At 46.3% G+C, this 12,172-nt stretch overlaps 1 protein-coding gene across 1 annotated transcript in view; it reads right to left on the minus strand.

The window, feature by feature from the left end:
* Positions 1–1,333: 1,333 nt before the first annotated feature.
* Positions 1,334–12,172, minus strand: part of TPCN2 (two pore segment channel 2) — a 118,950-nt gene continuing 108,111 nt past the window's right edge. Inside the window, exons 21-25 of the mRNA XM_063944225.1 lie at positions 11,619–11,712; positions 11,450–11,532; positions 5,136–5,217; positions 4,475–4,566; positions 1,334–2,590 (exon numbers count right to left, since the gene is read on the minus strand). Coding sequence (XP_063800295.1) covers positions 2,512–2,590; positions 4,475–4,566; positions 5,136–5,217; positions 11,450–11,532; positions 11,619–11,712 — 430 coding nt within the window. The 3' untranslated portion in view covers positions 1,334–2,511. The remainder of the gene's footprint in view (positions 2,591–4,474; positions 4,567–5,135; positions 5,218–11,449; positions 11,533–11,618; positions 11,713–12,172) is intronic.

Here is a 12,172-nt window from a genome sequence, read left to right on the forward strand (position 1 = left end):
GAAATAGTCCCCCTCAGAGAGACTAACCATTCTGGCTCTCTAACAGGGATCTGCGCTAAAACTGTGCAATCCTGATTACATGGAATGGAGCCCTCTTGTGAGGGTAAATCCTCTGCAGCATATGATACATTGTCCCTAGACATGTTACCACACACACAACACCCCACAAACACACAGGGTATTATGAAGGCAGAGTTTCCCCCCAAAGAATGGCAGAGGGACACAGAGATTGAAGCCAACCCACACACAGCGCTATTAAAGGTATAGGGAGTCCCTAACCAGCGCTGACTGTGTCCCTTAATAGGTGACACAGTCTGTATACAGCTTCCCCTCCCCCTTCTACAACCCCCTTGGTACCGTACAGATAGCTGAAGATTGCTCTGGAGGGATTTGGATCCACTTGGCAGTGAGATCAGGCAGGAAAAATGGCGCTGAACGCTGCTGGGTCCGCTCTGAGGAGAAGCTCCGACCCCTTCAATGGCCTCGGCTTCCCGCTCTGTAAAGAGATACTGGCCTGGAGGAACAGTGGCTGACCCGGATCTGCAGACCCCGTCAGGAGATGACCAGTGTGGGGTCTAGAGCAGCCCCAGGACGCTCCCCCCAGCGCCGCACCAAGGTACACTGAGCCGCCCAGGAGCGCGGTCAAGGCTGCGCTCCCGCCCTAATAGCCGCCCTCTTCACACGCTTGCAAGGGGGGATAGTGACTAACTCGCCATGTTCAGCATCTGGGGGCGTGGCGGCCGGCTGCTGGTGCGAGCGTTCCCCTGTGGCAGGGCGCGATCGGACCCCACGGAGCTAACGTCCAGTCAGCGGGAGCAGTGGCTCAGGACCCCGCGGGGCGGACACTGCACCCCCCCCCCCCCCCCCCAGTCCCACGCTTCAGGGAGGCTGTCGCCAACAGCCTCCCTGTAAAACAAAAAATCCTGAAAGAAAGAAATAAAACTCTTTTACGAAGAGAACTCAGTAGAGCTCCCCTAGCTGTGACAGGCTCCGCCGGGCACATTTTCTAATCTGAGTCTGGTGGGAGGGGCATAGAGGGAGGAGCCAGCCCACACTATTAAATTCTTAAAGTGCCAATGGCTCCCGGTGGACCCGTCTATACCCCATGGTACTAATATGGACCCCAGAATCCTCTAGGACGTAAGAGAAAAATGTGCTTTTAATCACTCATCAACGTTTCAAGGTTTCATCCCCTTCAACAGGTAAAACCCCGAAACGATGGTGAGTGATTAAAAGCACGTTATTCATATTGCATTGGTACCAATTTGCACTTATGTAGAGATCATGTATACAGCAACATTGCCAGTTTATACATATAGGAGGAGATAACCGATTACTTTGTTGAAAATATTTATTTATCCCAAAAAATAATGAAATTCTGTCGCAATGACATCAGTGCTGCAAGAGAGAGGGCATAAGACCTAAAACTATCCTTTTGTGCAATAAGTTATAACATTACAAAACCCTTTTAGCACTACCTCGTTGGCTTCCGATGTAATCACACCCATCAGTATTAAAATGTGCAGTTTGTGCTTTAAAAATAAGAAAAAAAACCTAAAAAAACAAAACCAAACAAGCCGTTTAAAGTGCTTGAAAGGACAACCTGTCCGTGTGAGTCTGCATTACTCTATGTCATTTTGTGAGAGACAATAAAATAACTAAAAAACAGAGCGTTAATAAGCCCTCCGCTTGGTCACAAATATTAAATATTCTTGATGCACTGTAATAAGTCATTATAAAACATATGTCACCGTCAACTAAAAATACAATCATTTTACAAAAGCTTTGTCCATATATTTAACTGAATCTGTGATTTGTTATTAAAATTACAACACTCAATTGTTTGTCATTTTAGCTCTTGGAGATAGAACTCTGCCCTTGGAGAAATCAGCGTCCTAACACAGTTCGCAGAATCGTGAGGCTGAATCTTGATAAATGCCTTTAGAATTGATCCGAATGGAATCCCAGTTTCACTGCATCAGACAAAATAATTTATCCAGATCTGAAAGTAATCTGGACTAAGGGATGTTTTTTAAAAATTTCCTTAACGTGTCCTCTACACACGCACAGGGACGGCTGCTATTTTCTGGGCCGGACTCATGAGAACGCGGCATTTCTTTTCACTGGGAGCCAGCACTACCACTCAGCCTGTGACCAGGGATTGCGACACGGCAGCTTTGCGCCTCCGTAAAGTCACAGGCTACCATGTTATACATTGAAGCCAATAAGAAGCCATCAGTCAACAACCAGGGGTATAAAACGGTTCAGAGAACAATTATCTCGCTCTGTTACTGTGGTAAAATCAGCCCTCTGAGGTAACATAATAAAGTGCCCATGTAATAAGCCCCTCTAGAGGTTAGCAGTCTGGTATAGCCCTCATGCTGTAATGTATGGCGTAGCCAGATTCAGACTGAGGCAGTAATTTTCATGTATATAAAAGCAGCAAGTTGTTTTTTGGAATTGCAGCTTAGTGATTAATTCCCGATTAAAATAGTCTCTACAAAGTGTGGGTCATCTGGAGAGATGGAGGTGAGGGTGGTGATGCAACCGGTCCAATAGCTCCTCATCTGTTGGTTCTTCCAAATAGTCCCTGTTTGAAGACACAGTAAATAGGTCACAAATAATGTATGTCTGCACACTAGCTACAATCTCCTGGAATATTCTGCACGGGTGGTATTCATGTGACCGGCGGTCTGCTGACCGACAGTCACATGACATCCTCCACCATCCCGCCGGCTCAGTATCCCGATGGTCGGCATGCCGACCAACAGGGACTATTTCCACTCGTGGGTGTCCACGACACCCATAGAGTGGGAATAGAACCCGTGGCGACCGCAGGTCGCCGAGCCCGCAGCGTGGCGAGCGCAGCGAGCCCGCAGGGGGCTTGCTGCACTCGCCCCTCCCCGCCGGGATCCCGGCGTCGGTATGCTGCCGGGATCCCGGCGTCGGTAAGCTGACCCGCGGTCAGGAGACCGCCGGTCAGCCATACTACACCCATTCTGCACATTTTAGCTCTGACATTGGAGAAACGCGTTGCAAACTATTTTGGTTCTTCTAAATAATCCTAAAGCGCAAACAAGAAGACCTAGAATGGCCCTGTTGGCCAAAGATGGCATGAGGCATCCAATTTGTTGGTTGAAGCATAATTTACGCCAGGGCAGAGTGGGGTGGGGGGTAAAAAGGGACAGAGCAGTAAATAGTGTGGGTGGGGGGGAAGGGGAGAGGGTAGACGAAGGTGATCCTGAATATGCCAGGTTCCTTTACTATATTCATATACCCAATCCCTCACAACGTAAATATAGCAGCGCTCGCTCGGTGTCTGTATACAGCCGGTACACACTGCACCGATATCGGGGCGATTTACCGTTTTGTAATGACAAACCGTCTACATAGTGTGTACGGGTGATTTGCGTGCTACCGTGGTCACATGCACCGTTGTCCAGTCATCAGTGCTGCATGGCCAACCGGACCATTTGTCATGCGATTTGGTGTATGCTAATGAAGGAAGTAAAGATATAGGGTTCTGTCGTTCATTAAATCGTGTAGTGTCTACCGGCAATCAGGCTCAAAGGGAAATCGCCCCAACTGCCAGCGGCCCCAGTGTGTACCTGGCATAACTCTGCCAACATGTGTGGTATAAAGATGGGGGGACTAGAAGGAAAGAGCCACTTAGAATAACAGTGTGCATTCATTACACCCAGAGCTGAGACATCTGCAGCATGTCTTGATATGCAAATGTTAATTCCTTTTGACAGGTTCCAAGTAAATACTTGTGTTTATTAATAAAACTGTGAAATCAAAATGAGAAGCATTTGCAAAATACAATGACTTTCTCTTTCAGACACATTATGAATGGTCCACGCGTTTCGGAGTCTTGATAATCCTTCATCAGATCCGATCCTGATGAAGGATTATAAAGCATCCAAAACGCGTTGCATGGACATTATGCCACAGCCTTGACGGGACCAGCGTTTCCTGCCCTGACCCAGCGTTGGTGCAGAGCTGCTCTGCCCGGGACCCTTCTGCTTTCTATAGCACCAGCCCAACACAGCACCACTAAAGGGTGAAAGACATAAAAGACCTTGTGGGTTATGTACTGGTTCTACTTTGCACCTGGACAAACCATGTTGCAATACAAAGGTTGCAAAAACACTTATTTGTTTTGCATGCAGGGTAAATACTACCTGCTTTTGCATGTAGCCCACAAATGCTGGACAGCTTTAATTTTACAATGCAATTCAGATAGGAGTTTGGACCCACCTGCTCACATCTAAATCTCTCTGCACATGTTACATCTGCTCTACCAGCAGTGCAGAAGGGTTTTACCATGGTACAAAATTTTTTGCCGTGTTTTGCTTTTCTCCCAATTCAGAATCAGCCCCATTGCCGCAAGTAGACTTTAAACCCTTTTCAAATTGCATGGATGACAAACACACACAGAACACACACGTAACGGTCACGCCAGGGCCCTCACCTGAACATAAGTTGAACGGTCATGTGGTATTCTTCTTGCTGAGCTGCAGAAATCGAGTGCCGGTAACTGCGATCCCATTTGTGGATGAAGTTCTGAAACACAGGTGGAAAATAATGTTTTGTACAAAAGCGTCTGAACTCGGCAAAGGAAGTGCTACAACTGTTCCTAAGTATTTAAAGGAAATGTATGAGAACGAATGCACAGGTAATTGTGCAGAAAAGTGGATGTAAGTATAAAACTACCAGTGACAAAGTGATTAGTTGCTATGGGCTACAGCAAAACTGAATTCAAATCAACTAATACTCCTATATAATCTTGTCACCGTACCACTCATCTCTCACTGATAACTAACAGTATGGCAGCTCCCACGTATTCATACACTAGGAATAAGGACCCATCGTTACCCAGTGTGACGTATTCACCCATAGAGATAAATTATAAAGTGAAGGACTATCTATAAGAACAGGTGCACTGCTCTGAGTGTCAGTAATATGTGCCTCGTGTGGAACGTGTGTATGACAAAAAATAGACATGAAAAAATGCCTGATTTATAAGTTGATTTTGGCAAAGCTCCAGCCCCCTATTTATCATGTAAATTGGGCGGTGCACAGACGGCTGACAGGAGAGCAGGCCGTCTGCCACTGTGGAAGCACCGGCTTACCTCAAGAATCAATGCTACAAATAAATTCACCCAGACCACAGAGGAGACCAGCCACCACGCCACAAAGTACAGCTTGGACCATCTAAAAATATACACAAATATAGAAGAGGATGATGGTTAAAAAAAAACAACCACAAGAAATAAGACAAAATATGATAAAGGTTGAGTATCCCATATCCAAATATTCCGAAATACTGAATATTCCGAAATATGGAATTTTTTGAGTGAGATAGTGAAACCTTTGTTTTTTGATGGCTCAATGTACACAAACTTTGTTTAATACAAAAAAATATTAAAAATATTGTATTAAATGACCTTCAGGCTGTGTGTATAAGGTGTATATGAAACGTAAATTAATTGTATGTACACAAACGTTGTTTAATGAACAAAGTTATTAAAAATATTGGCTAAAATTACCTTCAGGCTGTATGTATAAGGTGTATATGAAACATAAATGTATTCTGTGCTTAGACTTGGGTCTCATCACCATGATATCTCAATATGGTATGCAATTATTCCAAAATACGGAAAAATCCGATATCCAAAATATTTCTGGTCCCAAGCATTTTGGATATGGGATACTCAACCTGTAATAACACTGGTATTATGTACACATATAATAAGATTTTAAACCTACCGGTAAATCTTTTTCTCGTAGTCCGTAGAGGATGCTGGGGACTCCGTAAGGACCATGGGGATAGACGGGTTCCGCTGGAGACATGGGCACTTTAAGAAAGACTTTAGATCTGGTGTGCACTGGCTCCTCCCTCTATGCCCCTCCTCCAGACCTCAGTTAGAGAAACTGTGCCCAGAGGAGACGAACAGTACGAGGAAAGGAATTTTGTTAATCCAAGGGCAAGATTCATACCAGCCACACCAATCACACCGTATAACTTGTGATATACTATCCAGTTAACAGTATGAAAACGACATAGCATCAGTCCAAGACCGATGAGACTATAACATAACCCTTATTTAAGCAATAACTATATACAAGTCCTGCAGAAGTAGTCCGCACTTGGGACGGGCGCCCAGCATCCTCTACGAACTACGAGAAAAAGATTTACCGGTAGGTTAAAAAATCTTATTTTCTCTTACGTCCTAGAGGATGCTGGGGACTCCGTAAGGACCATGGGGATTATACCAAAGCTCCCAAACGGGCGGGAGAGTGCGGATGACTCTGCAGCACCGATTGAGCAAACAGGAGGTCCTCCTCAGCCATGGTATCAAACTTATAGAACTTTGCAAAGGAGTTTGAACCCAACCAAGTAGTAGCTCGGCACAGCTGTAGCGCCGAGACCCCTCTGGCAGCCGCCCAAGAAGAGCCCACCTTCCTAGTGGAATGGGCCTTGACCGATTTAGGTAACGGCAATCCCGCCGTAGAATGCGCCTGCTGAATCGTGTTACAGATCCAGTGAGCAATAGTCTACTTTGAAACAGGAGCACCAATCTTGTTGGTTGCATACATGACAAACAGTGCTTCTGTTTTTCTGACTGTAGCCGACCTGGCCACGTAAATTTTCAAAGCCCTGACCACATCAAGGGACTCGGGATCCTCCAAGTCACCCGTAGCCGCAGGCACCACAATAGTTCATATGAAAGGATGAAACCACTTTTGGCAGGAATTGAGGACGGGTCCGCAATTCCGCTCTATCCATATGGAAAACCAGATATGGGCTTTTATGTGATAAAGCCGCTAATTCCGACACTCGCCTAGCCGAAGCCAAGGCTAATAACATGACCACCTGCCAAGTGAGATTTTTCAACTCCACCGTTTTAAGTGGTTCAAACCAGTGTGACTTAATGAAACTTAACACCACGTTAAGGTCCCAAGGCGTCACCGGAGGTACAAAAGGAGGCTGAATATGCAGTACTCCCTTCACAAAAGTTTGTACTTCAGGGAGAGAGGCCAATTCCTTTTGAAAGAAAATGGATAAGGTCGAAATCTGAACCTTAATAAATCCTAATTTTAGGCCGAAATTCACTCCAGTTTGCAGGAAGTGAAGGAAAACGGCCCAGATGGAATTCTTCCGTAGGAGCTTTCCTGGCCTCACACCAAGAAACATATTTTCGCCATATACGGTGACAATGTTTAGATGTCATGTCCTTCCTAGCCTTTATTAGCGTAGGAATGACCTCATCCGGAATACCCTTATCCGCTAGGATCCGGCGTTCAACCGCCATGCCGTCCAACACAGCCGCGGTAAGTCTTGGAATAGACAAGGCCCCTGTTGCAACAGGTCCTGTCTTAGAGGAAGAGGCCACGGATCTTCTGTGAGCATTTCCTGCAGATCCGGATACCAGGTCCTTCGTGGCCAATCTGGAACAATGAGGATTGTTCTCACTCCTCTTTTTCTTACTATTCTTATTATATCCAGGATGTTGATTTGAATACAAGTTTTTTGACTTGACCCAAAGACCTTGGAAGTTTCTTCCCTGTGTGACTGCTCCCCCACCTCGGAGGCTCGCGTCCGTGGCTACCAGAATCCAGTCCTGGATGGCGAACCTGCGACCCTGCAGAAGGTGAGCACTCTGCAGCCACCATAGGAGAGACACCCTGGCCCTAGGGGACAGGGTGATTAACTGATGCATCTGTAGATGTGATCCGGACCACTTGTCCCGTAGATCCCATTGGAAAGTCCTCGCATGGAACCTGCCGAAGGGAATGGCCCCGTAAGATGCCGCCATCTTTCCCAGGACCCGAGTGCAGTGATGCACTGACACCTGTTTTGGCTTTAATAGGTTTTTTATCAGAGTCATTAGTTCCTGGGCCTTCTCTATCGGAAGACAAACCCATTTCTGGTCCGTATTCAGAATCATACCCAAGAAGGGCAGACGAGTCATAGGAACCAACTGTGACTTCGGGATATTGAGAATCCAGCCGAGTTGCTGTGACACCTTCAGCGAAAGTGACACGCTGTTCAACAACTGCTCTTTTGATCTCGCCCTTATTAGGAGATCGTCCAAGTATGGGATAATTGTGACTCCTTGCTTGCGTAGGAGCACCATCATTTCCGCCAATTACCCTGAAATTGGTAATGACAATACTGTATCGTAATTCTCAGGTACGCCTGATGGGGTGGATAGATGGGAACATGAAGGTATGCAGCCTTTATGTCTATATACACCATAAAATCCCCCCCTTCCAGGCTGGCGATGATCGCTCTGAGCGATTCCACATTGAATTTGAACCTTTTCAAGTATAGGTTCAGAGATTTTAATTTTAAAATAGGTCTGACCGAACCGTCCGGTTTCGGGACTACAGCCAAGGTTGAGTAATATCCCCTTCCTTGTTGAAGGAGGGGAACCTTGAGCACCACCTGTTGGAGATACAATGTGTGAATTGTATTTAATATCATCTCCCTTTCTGGGGGAGAAGCCGGTAGGGCCGATAAGGAATACCGGCGAGGAGGCACCTCTTCGAATTCCAGCTTGTAACCCTGAGAAACAATTTCTATTGCCCAGGGATCCACCTGTGAGTGAACTCAGATGTGGCTGAAGAGTCGAATACGTGCTCCCACTGGGGCGGACTTCCTTAGCGGAGCCCCAGCGTCATGCGGTGGATTTAGTAGAGGCCGGGGAGGACTTCTGTTCCTGGGAACTAGCTGTGCCCTGCGCCCTTACCTCTGGTAAGAAAGGACGCTCCTCGTACTTTCTTGTTTTTCTGCGACCGAAAGGACTGCATTTGATAATGTCGTGCTTTCTTAGGCTGTGAGGGAATATAAGGCAAAAGATCAGATTTACCAGCTATAGCTATGGAGACCAGGTCCGAGAGCTCTTCTCCACACAATTCCTCACCCTTGTAAGGTAAAACCTCCATATGCCTCTTTTAGTCGGCATCACCTGTCCATTGCATGTTCCACAGGACACGTCTAGCAGAAATCGACATAGAGTTGACTCTAGAAACCAGTAGACCAATGTCTCTTTGAGCATGTCTTATATATAAGACAGCATCTTTTATATATATCCTAGGGTCAATAACATGGTATCCTTATCTACGGTTTCAATCTCCGCTGATAAGGTATCTGTCCACGCTGCTACAGCGCTATAAACCCATGCCGACACAATCGCCGGTCTGAGTAGTGTACCAGAATGTGTGTAAATGGACTTCAAAGTACTTTTCTGCATGCTATCTGCAGGATCCCTGAGGGTAGCTGTATCTTGGTATGTCAGCGCTACCTTTTGAGTAAACGTGTCAACGCCTTATCCACCCAAGGGGAGGATTCCCATCGTATCCTGGTCCTAGCAGGGAAAGGATACGCCATGAGAATTCTTTTGGGAAACTGCAGTTTCTTGTCTGGAGATTCCCTCTCTTTTTCACACAATTCATTTGGTTCATGAGAGGGGGGAAATGTTATCTCAGCTTTCTTCCCCTTAAACATGTGTACCCTCGTGTCAGGGACAGATGGGTCATCAGTGATACGCAAAACATCTTTTATTACAATAATCATATATTGAATACTTTTCCGCCAGTTTTGGCTGTAACTTTGCATCCTCGTAGTCGACACTGGAGTCAGACTCCGTGTCGGTATCAGTGTCTATTATTTTGGATAGTGGGCGTTTTGAGACTCTGAAGGTCCCTGCGACATAGGGACAGACATGGGTAGATTCCCTGTCTGTTCTCTAATCTTTTGTGCAATAAATTTACCTCAGCACTTAATTCCACATATCCAGTCAGGTGTCGGCGTTGCCGACGGAGACACCACACACACACATTTGCTCCATCTCCTCCTTAGAAGAGCCTTGTACCTCAGACATGTCGACACACACGTACCGACACACCACACACTCAGGGAATCCTCTTATCTGAAGACAGTTCCCCCACAAGGCCCTTTGGAGAGACAGTATGCCAGCACACACCCAGCGCCAATACCCCAGGAAAAAACACACAATGGTGTAAATTTACTAAGGTGGGAGATTTTTAGACCTGGTGATGCTGCCCATGGCAACCAATCAGATTCTACTTACCATTTATCTAGCTGCTTCTAGCAGATAATAGATATAATCTGATTGGTTGCTATGGGCAACATCACCAGTTCTAAAAATCTCCCACCTTAGTAAATTTACCCCAATGTGTTTACCCAGTAGCACTGTAATACTATTATTAGCTGCCAATTATGTGACCCCCCATCCCTCTTCTCTGAAACCCCCTTTCACCGTGGATAAGCAGGGGAGAGTCCGGGGAGCTTCCTCTCAGCTGTGCTGTGGGGAAAATGGCGCTGGTGAGTGCTGAGGGAGAAGCCCCGCCCCCTCGGCGGCGGGCTTCTGTCCCGCTTAAATATAATAAAAACTGGCGGGGGCTCTTTATAGATACAGTGCCTAGCTGTATATATATCTCTTTTGCCAGAAAGGAGGTTTATATTGCTGCCCAGGGCGACCCCCCTGCGCCCTGCACCCTTACAGTGACTGCCGTGTGTGTGCTGTGTGGGAGCAATGGCGCACAGCTGCACTGCTGTGCGTTACCTCAGTGAAGATCATGAAGTCTTCTGCCGCCTCTGAAGTCTTCTTTTCTTCTCATACTCACCCGGCTTCTATCTTCCGGCTCTGCGAGGAGGACAGCGGCGCGGCTCCGGGACGAACTCCAGGGTGAGACCTGTTTTCTGACTCCCTCTGGAGCTAATGGTGTCCAGTAGCCTAAGAAGCAGAGCCTTGAAACTCACAGAAGTAGGTCTGCTTCTCTCCCCTCAGTCCCTCGATGCAGGGAGTCTGTTGCCAGCAGGTTCCCTGAAAATAAAAAAACCTAACAAATATACTTTCTGTCAGAAAGCTCAGGAGAGCTCTCCGAAAAGCACCCAGTCTCCACTGGGCACAGTATCAAACTGAGGTCTGGAGGAGGGGCATAGAGGGAGGAGCCAGTGCACACCAGATCTAAAGTCTTTCTTAAAGTGCCCATGTCTCCTGCGGAGCCCGTCTATCCCCATGGTCCTTACGGAGTCCCCAGCATCCTCTAGGACGTAAGAGAAAATCTATTTATCTATAGAACCATTAAATCGATCCATCCAATGTATCTATACGAAAACTAAAACAAAAAATTTTACCCTGATTTGTTTCAGCGCTGATGAAAGTTTGTATCACTCACTGAAACGCTGGATGGATCAGTAAACTTGTTCTATAAGTACACAGATTTGTTACTCAGTAATATTTAAGTTCTGAAAAATCGCCTGTGCTTGTCGTTATTTATGTAGACTGTAACGTAGGACTGTACAGCCATCCTCCCAAAACATTACGTGGTATCAGCTGGCAGGAATTGGACCCAGGACAGCAGCAGTCCCTATAATCATCACCATTGTAGAAAAGGGACAGAAAGGACTCACGGGTTTGTGTATCTGGAAAAAGCATCCAGGAAGACTTGCCAGTTATTCACCACCATTACATCCCATAAAGTTACCAGGGCGGCCTGAGACACAGGGGGAAGGAGAAAATCAGTCACATAGAACTAACAAATCAGTTTTCTGCACAAGCAGGCGTGGGATCAGTACTTACAGCAAAGTCATCAAAATTGTTTGGCCAATATTCCAACTGCTCAAAGGTTCCGCACTGTAGCGTCTCATTACCGGAGCTTCTATTGCTCGGAATACTAAACACACATAGGAGAAACGGACAGATTAGATTTTCCTCTACGCACCACTAGTACAAAGAATACACTCTAATCGCTGAGCTGTGTTCTGGCACTTTATAAAGGATAATAAAGCATATCATTAAGGAATCAAAGCTTTGTACAGCTCAGTGCTGCAAAAGCACATAAAAATTCATATATATGGGTGGGTGTGGTTCATCAAATCGACAGTGTCTAGGTCGACAATGTTTAGGTCGAGTCACTAGGTCGACATGGATGGAAGGTCGACAGGGTTTCTAGGTCGACATGTGCTAGGTCGGCAGGTCTAAAAGTCGACAGGAGGATTTTTTTATTTTTTTTGGTGTCGTTTTCTTCGTAGAGTGACCGGGATCCCAAATTAGTGCACCGCGTCCCCTTGCATGGCGAGCGACTTCGCTCGGCACACTTTACCGTTCCAATCGTAGTCCACGTGGATCGTTAA

This window comes from Pseudophryne corroboree, chromosome 11, assembly GCF_028390025.1.
Source record: "Pseudophryne corroboree isolate aPseCor3 chromosome 11, aPseCor3.hap2, whole genome shotgun sequence".
NCBI lineage: Eukaryota > Metazoa > Chordata > Amphibia > Anura > Myobatrachidae > Pseudophryne > Pseudophryne corroboree.